This window comes from Crocodylus siamensis, chromosome 6 (genome assembly GCF_052110815.1).
Source record: "Crocodylus siamensis isolate JL-2025a chromosome 6, ASM5211081v1, whole genome shotgun sequence".
In the NCBI taxonomy this organism is placed as follows: domain Eukaryota; kingdom Metazoa; phylum Chordata; order Crocodylia; family Crocodylidae; genus Crocodylus; species Crocodylus siamensis.
The window spans coordinates 66,017,382-66,036,156 of record NC_143400.1 but is presented as its reverse complement, the minus strand read 5'-3'; the positions used below and the strand labels follow the sequence as shown (position 1 = coordinate 66,036,156).

The following is an 18,775-nucleotide window of genomic DNA, read 5'->3' as shown; positions in this document are numbered from 1 at the left end:
TAACTGTATTCAACTTGCAGAAATGGCCCTCAGAGAGTGTCTTTCCATTTAAAGTATTGTTCATCACTTCTATGCACTCTGTGAAGCAGCTGCCATATTCTATTCCAAAGAGGGTTGAACATCAGAAATTAATGAAAATTATCCCAATGCATATCTTACCCGCCTCACAAGTAGTTTAGTTATCTGGTTTAATCTGCTAATATTGGCAACCAGGTTTATCCACATAATGCAAACAAGTGTATATGCTACATGGATTTCTTCTTTGCATTTCTACATTTATTTTTGTGCTTTTCCTTGGAAGAAAATAAATCTTAAAAAAAAATCAAGGCAAAGCACTGTGGAAGCACAAAATATTATTTCTACCATGCACTCACAAATATTGTTCTTCTGCTGCTTATAAATGCATCACCTTGTGAGGTCCTATTTTGTTTGCTTATTACTACATAGGGTTTTTTAGACTCACTTTTAGCTGTTTTCCCCTCATCTATATCTTTTGCTGTTTATTCAATGTCTGTGGGTGTATAATCTCACATTTATTATAATTTTTCAAGTGCAATACTATATTAGAGTTAAAAAGTTATATTCATTATGCATCCCCTGTTCCAGGCATTTAAAAGTTTCTTTGAAAACTACTCATTAGCTGCAATTTTTGTGCCTGTTCTCAGCATGAACATGATTTTTAAGTGATTTACATTTCTTATGGTTCCATGCAAGAAGTGGGTGTTTATTTGGGCTAAATTCGGATTGTTTCCCTCATGGTCACTAGTACATCACTCCATGAATGGTGCCTTTGAAGTCACAAAGGGATTAGGGTGCTCCTTAACATATACAAAGGGGTCTGAATTTTAGAGATTATTCTTGAGGTACAGAACTGTTTGGCTATAAAACACATGTGACTAATATGCAAATACCAGGGTGGTTTTGTTGTGAAATTCTGCAACGCTGATTGTTCATGAGTTAATAACAACAATTAAATGTGCTTCAGTGTCCCTTACAGGAAGGATCATAGTTAGACTATTACATCTGCCTGCATGTGTACTTCCATCACAAAATAATTGCCTCTTAATAACTAATAACTGTTCTTTGTTCATTTATTTGAAATATTAGACCATTGTAAAAATGTGTCCCTTGAGAAGCATCTGACTGGGAATTGCTTTGGTACAAGAAACAGCTTTTCTTTTTCCCTTTTTTTTTAAATCTCTGAAGTTAGAATAAGGACTAGTTGTTCTGACATGCTCACAGAAGTGTATGTTACAAATAGGTAAGTGGTGTGCATTAAATTCTCTGGCTAAAATCCAGTCCAGCGAAGTCCCTGAGAGATGCAAAACTTACATCCCTGAAGTGGCATTTATTTCTAAGATGGATTCAGGCAATTAAACAGCAGAAATAAGAACCTGCTGCTGTTCTGCAGTCAAGTTTAAAATGAATACCTTCATCAAGACAGAAATGCCCTGGGCAAAGCCTATTTTGGATAAGGGTTAGGATTGGGGCTGAATGAAAATTAAATTTGTCCAAACACATGAAGTTACCAGGATTGCTTCCCTTTTCTTTAAGGGTTACGTGGTGCAATAGCTTTTGCACTGGCTATCCGGGACACAGAATCTCAACCAAAGCAAATGATGTTCACCACAACGCTGCTTATTGTGTTCTTCACAGTCTGGGTCTTTGGTGGAGGCACCACTCCAATGCTCACATGGCTCCACATCAGGTTAGTGCTGTCTTACCATGATTTAATACAGGGTAAAATAACATGATGGTTATAGTTAATCACTACCTTTATACATCTTTCCAATTCACATTTTAATAGACAGGGTGGTGACCTACAAAGCTGGGATTTGACACCTGATAGAGGTGGAGCAGGCAACCAGGGGGAGATCCATTTTCCCCAGAACTTTACAGGGTCTGATCTGAATGTCTCATTCAGGTCCATTTTTAATTCTAAAGATCATATTTCTTTTTTTTTAAATATAGTTAAATGTTGGCATAAGGTGCACAGCACTACATGAGATATAGATACAGAGACATTTCCTCTCATAGTCTAAAACTTATGTATTGATTCCACAAAAATGTTTTGAAGTATCTTAAAAGCCACAAAACCCCATCCTGGAAATTATTACATTAGTAACAAAGAAAGATGGATAGCAAAACCTATGCAGGAAATGTGTTTGCCTAGCTGGGCAGAGGACAATGGCAGAGTCTATCGGCACTCCATATGTTCATATATGTATGTACGTGACACCAGGAAGGAAGGAATTATTATTTTATTCATTTAATTGTTTACTCCTAATTGCAAAAGAGGGGATGTTTAATCAGAAATGTAATGTCTACCTTGATTGAATGTTAATGAGCATTCTGTGTAATCTATACATCATATTTTCCATTTCTATTTTGAACTTGTTTCAACAGATGGAATGTCTTAAAGTTAAATCAACCAAAATCTGCCTTTAGTTTTACTACACCAACCTTCTTGTACTCCATGCACTTGCACGAATATATACAGGAGCATTTAAACCAGGGTGTATTTTGAAATATCAGTGGGTTCACCCTTGGGTGACTAAATTGTGACTCCTTGACATCAAAACTGAGGGAATTATGAATGAGTTGGTTGCTCAGCACACTGTATTCATGAGAGTCTGTGCCATAGTCCTGTATGGTCTGACAGGTAAAGACAAGGAAGCAACTTCAAGTTGAGAGAGACCATGCAAAATGTAAAGCTCTTCTTCAGGAGAGTGCTAGCTGGTCATTGCCTTCATGTAAAGCAATGATTATCAACCTGCATGCTACAGGCTGCCATGCAGTATTAACACCATTAGGTGTGCAAGCACCTACACATGATTCACAAGATAGACCCAGAGATTTCAAACAGGAATCCATAGTGTCAAAGAATTCTGTTCTATAATAGTCTTTCTGAGTTCTTTGAAACAGTAGACATGGTCTATTATTTTTCTATAAGTCAAGAAAAAAAGTGAATGCTAAGAGCTGGCATTTTCCAAAAGGTGTCTTGAGTCTAGTAGGGTTGAGAACCACTAATATAAGAAGCTTTGATATCCAGCATTTTTTAATTGCTGTTGTCTCTTTTTCCTATAAAATGCCTGCAAAAACAATTTAGTTAATTCTATAGTGTGGGGAATTTTTTGTTAATTTTTTGTTCAGGGTGCCCCTGAATTGAGTATATTTATGGCATCCTGAAGGAGATGTTACAAAGCCCCATCTCCAAAAAAACAAACTAGTTATAGTTTGTGTATAGATCAAGAATGGAGTAGGCTATGATCTGCCTTTGGCTGTACTAACAGATACAGCTTGGACACCAGCAAGTCAGACAACCCAAGGGTCTAAAAAATGTACAGAATTTTCCATAGATAGTCCAGAACATGTTGATGGTTGCAGATTCTACTCACATGGTGTTTCTGAATGAAAAGGACTCCTGCTCATGAAGGAGTTTTGAGAACATGTGGGAGTAGGTCGAGGTTTTTCCTAGTTTCTCTTAAAAACTCACCTGTTAGCAGTGGCAGCAGAAGGGGTGAGATATTATGGTCCAGATTTAGAGAAGCTGGGCTGTGGTTCTGGATACACCAATTCTTGTGTAATGTAGTATCAGTTACTATACAGCCTGCTCAGCTAACTGCTGTAATTTATGAGTGGAAGCTAAGTCTGATTATCACAAAATGTACCAAAAAATCTTCATGCATCTCCTGCAGCCTCCTTATTTGTGCAGCACTCAGCTAGAGATTTTTGCTCATTTGATTTTTGCTTTCTCCTTCTTTGTGTGGGTTTTCAAATGAATTTGTATTGCTGGATGGCTATGAGAGAGATGGAAGCTGAAGTAAGAAAACGAGGACAAGGAAAGGGGGTGGAAAGAAGAATGCTTAATTCTTCCATGTAATTTAATGGAACATCAAATACATTATGTGCAGATATATTTGGGGGGTTTTGAGAAACCCAGCTTTTAACAAAAAGGTGCAAATGCAATCTCTGTGTTCTGATTACTTCATAATCTATTCAGGACTCACTGCCATGCTTTATAATGTCACCAAAGAAAACTTTAGTGGCCTTCTAATTTACAATTGCCTATCAAGTATTCTATATATAGTGTATGCTTTGCTTGTTTACAGAGTGATGTCTGATTAACAAGCCTTCATGTCAAACTGTTGCTATTAAATACCAGCTGAAGATAACTAAATGTGAGCCTTAATAAAGAAGGGGAGATAAAAGCTTATAGACAAAATCAGTAGCAGCATACAAATATACTGGATAAATATAAAATGCAGGCATCTGTATACTGTGTGTGAGCTTTGTGATTTCCCTGGTACTTTGATTTTGCCCATCTTGAAAAACTCTCTCATCTCCTACCATGTCAGCCAAGTTTAATACAATCAAATATACACTACAGGTGTCTGCCTTCCTAAAAGATTTGCCACTGTTTCACTGCCACTCAGTAAAAGAATTGCTACACAGCCCTGTTTCAGATGAATACATAAATGAGCACAAACTGATGATGATGTGAAATCTCTTAATTGGGACTTGGGGTCTGAAGCATTTTGCACAATCTTGGGATCAAGAGATTGTATCAAGAGAGTCAGCAAAAAATATTGAAGAAAAAATGAAAAGCAGTTACATGTCTTTTCCAGTACAGGTTTACAAGGAGTTTTGATGCCCTGATGTAGTTCTTCAGAAAATGCAGGGTACAAACATGAAGAATGAGTCTCCTTACCCTGACTGACACAAGTAGTCCCACTGACTTCAATGGGACTCCTTCTATCAGTGAGGTCTGCCTGCATTATTTTTTTCACCCTTCTTCATAAAATATTAAAGCCCTTATGGTAACCATTTATCCAGGAAAATTTAACTACCAGGAAAGTTTAACTGCCTCTGAATCCTGGGATCAATGGTTCTAAGGTGATTGATTAATAACATAATTTATTTTAGCAGCTAAAGCTGGGATTTGCTGAGGAGCATCAAGAAAGTAGGCACCAACAAACTCTAACTGCATTTCTTAACACCAAAATGCATAACTTCATAGCCGAGATTAAGTTGAGAAAAGGCTTAAATAGACATTTATATTTAAAGAAAAATAAGTTGTTGATACTCCAATAGTAGTTGCACATTCTTATGCCCTTACAGAACTTTAGCCTTGACTATCAGTACGTCTATTCATTTTAAATTCTTACACTTAGACTTTGCTATGTTATCTTATTTCAAATGGACTGAAACTGCCTCTAATTAACGAAGGAGTGAATTCCTGTTTACAGTACTTGTAGACAGAGATTTTAATCAACAATGACAAATAAATCTGCCATCACCCCCAGGCAGCCATTTTGCATTTTCAAGTTCCCTAGAAGGATAGCCCAGTGAGAAAAATAGAGAATTTCCTTTGTATACAGAGTTAGGATGTATGATTGTGGAGGGCTTAAGAGAATTGTGGATGCAAGTATGAAATCACACAGGAAAATCATAAGTTATTCCAGCAAGGTCCAAGATAGAAAGAAGAGAGAAGGTTCAGATTGTCACTACAGTGTTCAATCCATGTGACTCTACAACACACAGCCTGGAGCATGAACTGTAAATATGAGAGTGGCATTTCAAACTTCCTTTTTGGGGTGAGTCCCCATAGTCTACTGGATTGATATGGCTACAAATTGGTCTGTGTAGCCTGAAGTGGCCTGGGATTGAAACTATAGTGCAGAGCTGGCCACTCAAGTCAACTGAAAATAAAATTATTCACTTGAACAAAACTAATACCAATCCTAAATTCAAAGGAAAACTCAATCAGAGCTATATCATATTCCTAATGATGACCAAGTTGAGATTTTCTTATGGCACAGCAGTCACTATCATAGGTACGCCCACCTGCCAGGCAGAGGGAGTCAAAACCAGTGAAGCAGAGTTCAGAGGTGGAGTAATTTGTTCTGTCACAAAGGAGAATCAGTAAACCACTTGCTCAATGTAGAATTTATCTTATAAAGTACACTTAAAAAAAGGGTTTTTAAATCAGACGATGGCTGCATTTAGTGGAATGAATGGGTCTTATATTTATCCACATAAATTTGACTTTGTGTCCATGCTAGGTGGGCTTAGCCACAATTTCTCAAGGAATGTAACTATTTCTAGTCCTAAACTGATTGAATTTAGGTCAGAATTGAGTTTAGACATTGTTCAGAGACACTAACCTCTGGGTAGGTAAGAGATCTGCTACCCCCCAACATTATATTAAAATAAACAGATGTGGCAAGTGTTATTTTTATCTAAGAACAATCAATCAGCTTCAGCTTACTGAGTAAATATTTATATCAGTGTAGCACTAAGCAACACCAGTTACTGATTATGTCCATGCTCCCCAAAGCTGAAATCTTTTCCAGTTACATGCTGTGGTTCCCTTCTGTTACAAATTTCAATATGTTACAATTATTTATTATATTAGTTGAGTAATTAATATTGTCAAATCCTTCTGCTAGGATATACTCCTACACAGCCCCATGCAAACCAGTGATGATAGATAACTAATAATCTCTGATTCATAAATATTCATCAAGTCATCCACTTTGACAAATAGGCTGGACTTATGACCCAGATACCTTGTTCCAGAACACCCAACTACCCCCAGTGGGGTGGGTGAGATGGGCTGATGGTATGCCCTCTGTCTGATAGCCCTGGGTTCCCCTCATGGGGACACTTTGCTGCTCTGAAATCTTTTTTTCCTATTCTCTCTCTCCTCTGAGGGACCTCCATCTAACCCAGGAGGTGCACAGCCCCACCAGGGGAGACGCTTTGTTGGACCTGGTGCTGGCCACAGGAGATGACCTGGTAAGGGGGCTGCGGATGCTCGACCACCTAGGCAACAGTGATCATCGCCTGCTGGAATTCACCATCCAGCGCAAGGTGGCAAAGGCCTGCAGCAAGGCAGCAGCCCTAGATTTCAGGAGGGCAGACTTCAATGAGTTAAGGAGAATAGTCGGGGAAGCACTGAGGTCCTGGAGGGGAGGGGTGCCAGGTGTCCAAGGAGAGTGGTCGCTCCTTAAGGAGACGATCCTCCAAGCCCAAAAGGAGGTAATCCCAACATGGATCAAAGGGAGCAGGAGGGCACACAAGCCTCCATGGCTCACCAAAAGCATCCGGGAATGTCTCCTAGCAAAAAGGGAGGTGTACACCCAATGGAAAGGAGGGGCCATCACCAGGGATGACTATACTGCAGTTGCTCGGGAATGCAGGGGCGTAGTCAGGAAGGCCAAGGCGGAGATGGAACTGGGACTAGCTTCCCGGATTAAGGACAACAAGAAGTCCTTTTTTAAATACATAGGGGGTAAAAAGAAGGTTCCAGGTAATGTGGGGCCCCTGCAGGACACATTAGGAAATTTGGTCATCACACCAGACAACAAAGCCAACATATTTAATGATTTCTTTGCCTCCATTTTCATAAGCAGGGACTGGAACAGTCACCCCCCCTCCACTGGGCCCCCCTTAGGCCCTAGGGGAGGCACACGTAGGCCAAGGGTTAGTGAGGAACTAGTTAGGGAATTCTGGAGGGACTGGATGTATTCAAGTCAGCTGGTCCAGACAATCTCCACCCTAGAGTACTGAGGGAATTGGCTGAGGTCATTGCAGGACCCCTAGCATGGCTTTACGAGCACTCATGGTGCTCTGGTGTGGTGCCAGAGGACTGGAAGAGGGCCAACATGGTTCCCATCTTCAAAAAGGGGAAGAAGGAGGACCTGGGACACTATAGGCGAGTTAGTCTTACCTCGATCCTGGGCAAGATTTTTGAGAAAATTATTGTAGTGCATATCCATGAGGGGCCAGCAGGGGAGATCATGCTTAGGGGCACCCAACATGGGTTGATTAGCAGCAGGTCCTGTCAGACCAACCTGGTGGCCTTCTATGATCAGATCACCAAATCCTTAGATGCAGGGGTAGCAGTGGACATAATCTTCCTGGACTTTCGGAAGGCCTTCGACACTGTCTCTCACCCCATTCTCATTAAGAAACTGGGGGACTGTGGTGTTGACACCCACACAATCAATTGGGTCACCAACTGGCTGCAGGGCCGCGCCCAGAAAGTGGTAATGGATTGGTCATTTTCGACCTGGAGGGATTTGGGCAGTGGGTTTCCACAGGGCTTGGTCCTTGGGCCCTCACTGTTCAACATCTTCATCAATGACTTGGACGAGGGGGTAAAAAGCCCCCGATCAAATTTGCTGATGACACTAAGATGTGGGGGGATGTGGGAATGCTAGAAGGGAGGAATAGGCTACAGTCAGACCTAGACAGGTTACAGGGGTGGGCAGATGAGAATAGGATGGGATTCAACACCGACAAGTGCAAAGTGATGCACCTGGGGAGGAAGAACCAGCACCATACCTACAGGTTGGGGAACTCCATTCTTGTCAGTACAGAGGCAGAAAAGGATCTTGGAGTCATCACTGACTCCAAGATGAACATGGGCCGGCAGTGTGGGGATGCAGTCAGGAAGGCCAACCGCACCTTGGCACGCATCCACAGATGCATCTCAAGCAGGTCCAAGGAGGTGATCCTCCCCCTCTATGCAGCACTGGTCAGGCCGCAGCTGGAGTACTGCATCCAGTTCTGGGCACTGCACTTCAAGAGGGATGTGGACAACATGGAGAGGGTCCAGAGGAGGGCCACTCGCATGATCAGGGGACAGCAGGGCGGCCTTATGAGGAGAGGCTACGGGACCTGAACCTGTTCAGCCTCCACAAGAGAAGGCTGAGGGGGGATCTAGTGGCCTGTTACAAGTTAGTCGGGGGGACCGGCAGGCACTGGGGAAGCCCTGTTCCCTTGAGCACTGCCAGGAGTGACCAGGAATAACGGTCACAAGCTGGCAGAGGATAGATTTAAGCTAGATATCAGGAGGCGCTACTTCACGGTCAGGGCGGCTAGGATCTGGAACCAACTTCCAGGAGAAGTGGTGCTGGCTCCTACCCTGGGGGTCTTTTAGAGGAGGTTAGATGTACACCTTGCTGGGGTCATTTGACCCCAGTACTCTTTCCTGCCATGGCAGGGAGTCAGACTAGATGATCTACTCAGGTCCTTCCAACCCTAGAAACTATGAAACTATGACTCTTCATCTTTGGGTATCACTAATTGGTTTCTCTATGGTTGCCATGTCTTGTCCTTTCAGCATATACCCTGCAGGCCAGTCACTGCCTACGCCCTTAGGCTGTGGGGCTGGGCTGGACCAGGCTGTACTCCTGGGCTACAGGGCTGGGCCAAACCAGTGGTCCATAGCCAAACCCAGGTGCAGTGGTCCATAGCCTCCCCCCCACCACTGCCCACACTCCTGGCCCACAGCAGCTGGCCATGAGCAGGCAGTGGATGACAGGACCTTCACCTCCACCCACCGTGCAATAAGTTTGCTCTCCTGCCACTGCTGTCAGGAGAGGGAGGGGGCAGGGAGCTTGCAGGCATATTGTGGCCCTCACATGGGGCTGGAGGCAGAAGGCAGCAGGCACTGACCCCACCCCCTGGGGCCACACCAGCCCAGGCCATGCTGCCACACTGGGAGGCAGCAGTGAGTTGGGCTCCATAACTAGCCTCAGCTTCCCTCTCCCCCCCACCCTGCAGCCAGGTCACATCCCCCTTCCCTGTTCTTCCCCACAGCCAGCTGGCCCCTCCTTGGAGGGACTTGGCCCAGGGCCCCCCTCCACCCCCCACCCTGCTGCCTGCAATGGGGGAATTAAACCCTCCACTTCCCCTCAGGCTACTGACATCTAGTCACCATGGCCCCAGGTGCACAAGCTAAGCCTATTGGTGCCCATGCAGCCCTTTACCCTGCAATGGGGGAATTAAATCCCCACTTCCCTTCAGGTTACAGGGGTATGGCCCCACTCCTGCTCCTGGTGCTGAAGCAGTGAAGGGGGTGGGGACTGGAGACACCTGGCAAAAGCTGCTGCCCACTTGCCAGGCAAACCCAGCAGTACTCCAGACCAGGGTTTCCCATCCCTACTCCCTTTCTCAGCCAGCGGGAGCGGTGATAGTGCTCTGGCTAGGGAGAAGAGGGGTAGGACCAACCCTGCTTGGATGGAACAGACAGCCCAGCCCAGGGCTGCAGAGCATGCTGGGATGCTGGAGGACACTGATTTAACTTAAACCAGGAAGGGATCTGGGACATAAGTTTCATAAACTGGTTTGACCTCAATTGATTAAATCTGATACTACATTCAACTAGGTTTATCTCAAACCAGTTCCAGCCATTTGGAAACTGGTTTAAGTGCACTGAACTTATGTTCTATTACAGGTTTAAACCAATTTCTGATCATTTAAACTGATTTATGTGTAACTTCTGTCCATAGCCCAAGTTAGCTGCAGAGAAATCACAACCATGAGTAGTGAGGGACCTGAATTTAAAGCTTTCTTCATCGGGGGAATTTGAGCCTACATATCTTGCTTCCCAGGAAATTGCTCTAACATTGCCAGAGTGCTCTCCATTCCTCTCCTCAAAGTTGGGCAGGAGGTTGTGAAGATAGGTGGGCCAGGAAGTGGTGAACGAAATAGAGAGGGAGTGCCTCCTTTCCAGTACCCTGGAAAGGAGAAGACATTAAATTCTGGCATGGGCCTATACTCCCAGTGGGGCACAAACTATCTCAGTGTTGTTCATTTGTTTTATCTAAGGAATATTAATTGCAAAGTACAGTGGGTCAGCTTCAAAGGGAGGACTGGAGAGCACTCTGAGCATTGTCTATCCTCTGCCCTGTTAGTTAAAACACTTTATTAAGAACAGATTATACAAGTTCAAACCTCCTCTAGATGAGGGGGTTTTAGAACACCAGGCTTCCTGCTTATCAGATAAATTCCCTAACCAATAGACTATAAGATTAAAAGTAGGAACCCTCTCCTCTGTCACTGCCACTGCTTTAGTTTTGACACATAGACATGCAGAGTGACCTTATTCTGCCAGTGGTTGAAACAGACTCTTAAACTTTGTATAAGTGCCAAAAGCTGCAGTTACATAGTATATGAGCACCACTTAGGCATGTAAAGGGAAAATAGGATTTAGCCCTTCATAACTAACTAGCCTTCTGACAACAGAATTGGTTGTATTAGATTCCCAAACATTATTTTATACTTTGCTTAATCTGGAGTGTGCAACTAGTGAAAAACAGCCCTTTCTTTTCACTGTGATAGAACTGCAATAGGCTGTTCATATCTGATAATGAATGAACCTGCCTTTGTGAGTGAGAATGGTATCATGATATACAAAAGTAAAAGAAAGAATACAGCCATATAAGCATGAATTCAGAGCCACATTGAAGTATTCAATAAATGTGTCTTCAGAGCTGTTGAGTATTACCCAGTAATAGTTTTGGAAACGTGTGTCACCTTGTTCCCCTTACTCTGATTAAAAATGGGAAACTACATTTTACAGTAAATCTGCAATCAGGGGTTTGGGGATAAAGGATTCTCCTGAGAGGCAGAGCAGCAATATAAGGCTATTAATAAAACATGTCCTATAAAAGTATCACTGTGCTAAGTATTAGATCTTGTTTGGTTAGCATCACCCCTTGTGCAAATATTTATCAAGGGATTGTTAGACATTTTGTGCATCTTTTTACAGCAATCCCTCAATGACTAAGAAGTATTTATTCAGTGTTCTACGCACTCTATGCAAGGCAATACTACGCGGTATTTTTAAATAATTTTAACGTCTTTCTTCTCATATAACCTCTCAGTATATTTGATAAGGTTTCTTAGATTAGTTACCTCAATTAGAGTAAACAAATAATAATTGAAGCAAATGATATATGAATAAGTAGTGTGATTGTGAAGACACCACTCTCACCATAGTTCACTTGTGTAGGTGTCTCAGAGTAGACTAGAATTCCTACATCTCCACCAGTGGAGGAAAGTCAGTGTCTCTGACAGATGACATTATGCATTATGACATTATGCAGATTCATTGTTGGCACAAGACCACTGAATACTGCCTGGCGGGGGGGCGAGGCGGCATCCAGAAGTGGGGGTTGGGACCACCTGGAGTTCAGAACCGTGTGCAAGATGTATTTTTCCCTTTCATTTCTTCTTAGTAAACCAAGGTTACCAGATCACCCACAAATGGCTAGTTATTATATAAATGTTCTTTGTAAATGTTTTGAATATAGATCTGTATCTGAATAACACCTTTAGATTATAAGGAATCAGGAGTGGAGTTGTAAACGTCTAACTAAAAGAAAAACTCATATTGACCTAATAAATCAGCATCTTTTTCAAATCAAATTTCTGAAAGATTACAGCCTTATTCTGGGATTTTATTGCTCTACTTTTAGAACTCTAGCCATATAAAATAAATAGACTGGATTGTTTTGTTCAGGTTCCCTTGGGATGTAGCTACTATACAATTTTCTAAATGAAAAGGAAACAAGATCATTGAACTGCACCTAAAACATTTGGAAAATCTGGCTTACCTGCTAAGATGTGTGAAATAAGTTCAATTGTTTGACCTTATCTCATCTGAAATATAAAAGAATAGATTTATACTACATTATGAGTTAAAGTAATACAGACCACAATGATCATTTCATTCTTAAGCCCCTACTTGTTTCTACAGTGCTAATCACAGTGAAGGCACAACAGGCATCAGATCCCCTATGATGTGACACAAGCAGGTCCTCTCTCATCAGCATTGATTGTGCAGACCCTTTAATGTGATAATCCTATATCCAATTACTGTTTTAACTCAAGCCTTAATCCTAAACTTAATCAGCATCTGAACATTACCTTCTCAGTTTATACTAAAAAATAATTATGGTAGGCTATTGTGTTTGTTTACTAGAATCTCTCATATTGTAATAGTTGTTTGCATATGTATCTATTATTTAAGTTTATTTTAGAATTGTGTAAACAACCAGTAAATTGGAACAGTTTAAGAGAACTGTTTTTTAGTCAGCTAGGAAAGTCCATATTTGCTTATCTAACCAGCAAACATCTCCACACATTGACTTGACAGACTAGTATGAAATATTATATAAATGCATATTAATTTCAGCATCAGACTTTACCAATTAACCTTGCCAATGTGAACCCAGATTAGTTTTAAAGAGAGACTTTTAAAAGTTGTTTTTGTGTACATACTAGTCTGCTTTCAAATGTTAATAATGCTGACACTATCAATTAAAAATTGTCAGTGCTTTGTGGACATCACAGACAGTGGTGCTGTAAATTTATACTCAAAGGGCAAAACAGCATACAAAATCAAAAGATTCCAATTTCTGTTTTACAAATCAATCAAACATGTTTTTCTTTTAAGTGATTTTAAGAACTTGACCATTACAGTCATACTTTACATCTGTGGCCTGGTTATAGACCCTTAAAAATGTAGTTTCATGATGGTAGAATAGCTTTCACAACATTGTATTCACCATGGCAATAGAAGAAAATATCCTTTTCTTTATTCCTACAACTGATGGTACCATTTACACACCTGCAACCAGCTTTGTTTGCAGAAATGATGTAGCAAAGCTACAGTGGTATTTTGGAAGTGCTTTTGGTTGCCAAGTGGGAAACTTTAGGGTTTCGGTCCCACATGATAGGTCTCCAAAGGAGTGCCTCCTATTTCTCAACACTGACCTTTCCAAATGATTAAAGATCAACATTGTGAGTTCTGGTAGGGATACTACTAGAAAGGTGACAGTTGTTATATGGAACCTCACGGGACAGTATAATGTTGAAATGTATGGTAACTAGGCTCCAGGATTCCTGAAGGCTGAACAGAACCTTTCCTACCCATGTCAGGAACAAAGGGATATATGCTTCAGATCAAGGAATTAACAGATGTTCTATCCAGTGCAGATACTGCTATCTATATCATTGCAAATCTCCAGCCACATGTAGTGATAAATATTTTATTTAAGTTTTATAGTGAAGTATAAATCTGTTATTGCAAACCAACCTGTTTCTTCCTTTTGATAGACTTTGATTCTGAATTTCACAAGACCTGATAGGAGTGTATGGTCTGGTCTTGGCATGTATAGACAAAAAGGGGGCCCAAAAGTGGTGTAGTAGGTATTTAAAAACACCACTTCAATTTAGGGCCAATTAAACCCCTGTGTCATGCACACACCTGACTTACCTGCCTCTCTGGCAGCAGGGAACAGAGGGTGAGCTGCCAGCGGGTGGAGTGGTCCCTGGGCTGCAGAGGGGCTGGTGCTTCCCTCCACAGTAATGGCAGACCCCCCTCCCCACCCCCAGTGGCACCCACCTGCAGGCACCTGGCTCAGGCAGTCCTGGGGGCACCGCAGCTCTGGAGGGAAGCACCAGTCCCCCACAGAGTGCAGGCAGGCTCCGGGGCTGGGGGGAGATCAGGTTTGCCACTTTTTATTTTTCCTCTTTTGGGCAGAGCCTGCTTTCCTGGACTGCTGCCAGGCTGCCTGCAGAGCTTCCTGCAGAGCCCCTGAGCTGCATGGAGCCCAGTGCTTTGCTCCACAGCTGGTAGGGCAGCAAACTAAAATGCCTCAGAGGATTTTTAGTTTGCTGCACCCCAAGTCATTTAAGGTGCATTACGCCACTGAATTTGCTACAGCAACTGTAATCAATGTGCAATGTGCCACTGAGGCATACAAACCCTGACACCATTAAAGCAGTGCAAAAACGTTTAGCCCGCTTTAAAGTGTCATTCACACATGCCCCTTGTTTTGTCTACACACGGCCTTAGGATAGATGTATCCATTCTTCTTAGTCAGATCGCAGTTGTTAGAGGAAATTATATTTCTTCCTCAAGTTTTCACACGTGAAGTCCTCAGGGATCAATCCTATCAATTTCTTGTTGGCACACATGTATCCGACCTATGATATGGTCTCTTACATTGCCCACTTTATATCCCCCTTTCAGTGGATGCAGCCAAAGTAACTGCAAAATCTCACAAACACCAGCAAAATATAATATGTGAATGAGGAACAGCTGGCTTAAACAATCTCCTGGCAAGGCAGGAGATGTGGGAAAGAGGAGCTAGCCAGGGTCCTGATCTTACCCTCCACTGACAGAACCTGCTCTTCAATGTGCAACATGGTTGGCAATACAGGGGTCACATAGAATTCATCACTAATCCCAGAATCTCACACTGTCACATGCACACTATCAAGAAATGGTCCCTTCTACCTTTTAGCTCTTCCTCTTCCACTCAAATAAGGACCTCTTCATTCATTGCCACTTTCAGGTTGGAGTTCTGAAGCTGAACTGTGAATGAGAAACATAGCTTGTCAGATACAGCAATAGCCCATTATCTAGGTAAAAAAGATAGGAAAGTATGCATATCCTGGATGTATGTCCCTTCTACTGCACTTTGTGCTACCCTGTGCTAGCTAACTCCTGAACTGGAAACAAATGTAGTTACCTCCATACAGTGCTATAGGTACTGCAGTCCCTGCAGTAGCAACGTCAGGGCCAGCCCATGCAGATCAAGATAGCATGTTTGAGAGCCAATTAGACAGCTAACAAATTTGGGACTTTCAGTGCTGAGAGGAGCAGTGCCTAAATACCTTTGGAAATCTGTGCCTTCATGAGTGAAACTAATTTCTTTATGGCAGACTGGTTGCTTGTGTGGCAGAATGACATCTCTCTCACCCCAAACTCTGCCATCAGGCAGATGCCCAATCTGACAATTTGATTACCATGATCACTGCAAGGACTAGACACCCCTGGCCCCATCAGCTTCAGATAACCCTGAGTTGTAACCTGAGCTGGATAGATTCCGGGGGCGGGGGTTGAACCTGCTCCCTCTGCCTACATGACTGGCCTCACACATCTGGGTTGGGGCTTAAACTTCTTGTTGTTCTAAGCAATGTCACAGGGAGGGGGCTAGAGACCCAGCAACCAGTGATGCATTTCAAATTGGTTGGCTGGCAGCCAACAGTTGCTGACCTTCATTGGATCAGGTAAATAGAGTCATAAGGTCATAAGTTAAGGACTGCCTTGGAGGCAAGGCAGCAGCCATAATGAGAACTCTCAGAGAAGCTGGACCATCTGAAACTCTCTCTCTCTCTCTCTCTCTCTCTCAACTCATGATCAATGAACTTCTTGCCTCCAGAGGGAATCTTCACCTGGCTATAGATGATACTCATGAGAAAGCTACTTGAGATCTAACTAGATATATAGCTTGCAGTAACACAAATGTGTTATCAAGGCTACCATGCCACTGTTTTTTCTAAGGGTTTTCTCTGATATTGCTCTACCCTGTACCTTATTCCAAACCTAATCCTTGTAACCAGTAAAGTTCTCCTTTGTACCTAGCATGGGAGACTTATTGGGAGAGGATCTAAATTATGCCTTGGGGTCCCCTTGGTTCAACTGACTAAGGGAGACCACTATTTGTGCTTCAGACTGAGTGAAGCACCCCAAGTTCTTGCAGTGGGTCGAGTACCCCTCAAGGATTACTAGGCCTGTATTTCCCAGGGGGCACAGGGCCAAATCAGTCCAGACTCTGGGTGGGGGTGGTATTACCCCCAGGCTTGCAGGTGTGATCCAGAAAGGGGGTCAGCTAGACATGAGGTGCCCCCAGGGAGGCACTTGGAGCCTGGAAGGATGTTGGACACAGTGAGGTTGGTGGCCCAATACAGGAGCACCCACTACTGGCCTGCCACAGCTCACAGGCAGAAAGTTGTGTAATAAGCAAAAAGCAACTTCCCAGATGCTATGGTACCAAGAATTATCAGACAGTGCCCAAGACTGCTTTTTCTTGTTCCCCAACACACTGCTCCCAGTGCTTGAAACTGCAAAATGTACTGGCCGTGCTCTCTTTACTCAACAGTAAAGCCGAACTACAGATCTTTAGCACCCGAACTATTTGAGGGGATGTAATGCAATAAGCTAGCAAAGAAAAGAGGAGGTTTCATAGTTGGTAGGGTCTGAAGGGACCTGAGCAGATCATCAAGTCCAACCCCCTGCCATGGTAAGAAAGAGTACTGGGGTCTAATGACCCCGGCAAGGTGTTCATCCAGCCTCCTTTTAAAGATCCCCAGGGTAGAAGCCAACACCACTTCTCTTGGAAGTTGGTTCCAGATCCTAGCTGCCTTGACAGTGACGTAGCACCTCCTGATATCTAGCCTCAATCTACCCTCTGCCAGGTAGTGACCATTATTTCTTGTCACTCCTGATAGTGATTGGGGGGACAGGGACTCCCCCAGTGCCTGCTGGTCCCCCCGACCAGTTTGCAAATGGTCACTAGATCCCCCTCAGCCTTCTCTTGTGGAGGCTGAACAGGTTCAGGTCCCGTAGCCTCTCCTCGTAGGACCTGGCCTGCTGACCCCAATCATGTGAGTGGCCCTCCTCTGGACCTTCTGCATGTTGTCCACATTGCTTCTGAAGTGCAGTGCCCAGAACTGGATGCAGTACTCCAGTTGCAGCCTGACCAGTGTCACATACAGGGGGAGGATCACCTCCTTGGACCTGCTTGAGATGCATTTGTGGATGCATGACAAGGTACTTGTTGGTCTTCCTGACACTGCTGGCCCCTGTTCATTTTGGCATCAATAATGACTCCAAGATCTTTTTCTGCCTCTGTACTGATGAGAAGGGAGTTCCCCAGCCTGGTTCTTCCTCCCCAGGTGCAGTACCTTGTACTTGTCAGTGTTGAAACCCATCCTGTTCTCATCTGCCCACCACTGTAACCTGTCCAAGTCCAATTTCAACCTATTCCTCCCTTCTAGCATGCCCACTTCTCCCCACATCTTAGTGTACGGAGGAGGGGAACAGTGGCCTGGCTACAAGGCTGGGATGTAGGACTAACTTGCACCAAAAGCTGGTACAGACATATTAGCACTGATCAGCTGATATTGGGTCGAGTGTTTCTGGTGAACTGCTGGAAGAAGGACCTACTGTTCTAGCCAGAAGGACTGTTCCTCATCATTGAGTATTATTAATTAAAATGAAACTGCTGGATTGCAACTTCTTATAGCCAAATATTTCATTCTGGGACAGCTGTGGGGAGGGGGAAGAACTATGCTTTGTTGTTTTTCCTCTTTGTGGTGTAAATGGGAAGCTGACCTAGTTGTCTGAATTGACAGCATCCCACTCTCTCAAATAAGCCCCACAGAAGCACAAGAAAATGTCACATCATAAATCATATTTTGCCATTTCCCCCTCAACTTCTATTCAGTACAAATCTCTGAGAATATAATGGGTCTAAATACTTACCCTATGGCATGGGATATAATCTTAATATGATCCACAATACAGTAGTTATAAACTGTAATAAATTAATTGTAGAAACACATTTTCCTTTCAACATTTGTCAAAATGAAGGAAGCTCATTTTAGAAAAGGTGGCTTAATTAAATGTTTTTCCTAGTCTCGGTGCTCTTTCCCATACACTCGCATTACATTGTGTTATATTTTCCATAGAGGGTTGGAAAACAATTTAGTGAAAAAGAACCACCCATTGATTTAGTATTAAAAAATGAAATAGCCTGTGTTAAACTATATCTTCCAGTGACCATACCTTGGAACAATATAACTTAGGTTAGAGGTAGCAGATTTTCATGTACATCTGGATATTTACAATGATATACATTTAAGCTTCTGATTATGATGCTTGTAATCAGCCTAGCTGGTATGTTCCCACAGTGATACAGGAAACTCCTGTGAGTTAAAGGTTTGATGCTTGTTTACATAGACAGATTTTTTTTCTCCTTAGCAGTAATACAGTAAGTTCCTTAAGTCATTTTATAATAGTGTCCCACTGGGAATACAGTTTCAGCCAAGCTACATTTTTTCCCATTGAGCTCCCTGTAGCCCAGTCACACATTCAACAAAGATCAAACCATCTTCTGTTGGA

At 42.8% G+C, this 18,775-nt stretch overlaps 1 protein-coding gene across 1 annotated transcript in view; it reads left to right on the top strand.

The window, feature by feature from the left end:
• The window catches only part of SLC9A9 (solute carrier family 9 member A9), a 410,063-nt gene that overhangs the window by 233,761 nt on the left and 157,527 nt on the right, over window positions 1-18,775 (top strand). The window contains exon 12 of the mRNA XM_090053238.1: window positions 1,555-1,708. Coding sequence (XP_089909364.1) covers window positions 1,555-1,708 — 154 coding nt within the window. The remainder of the gene's footprint in view (window positions 1-1,554; window positions 1,709-18,775) is intronic.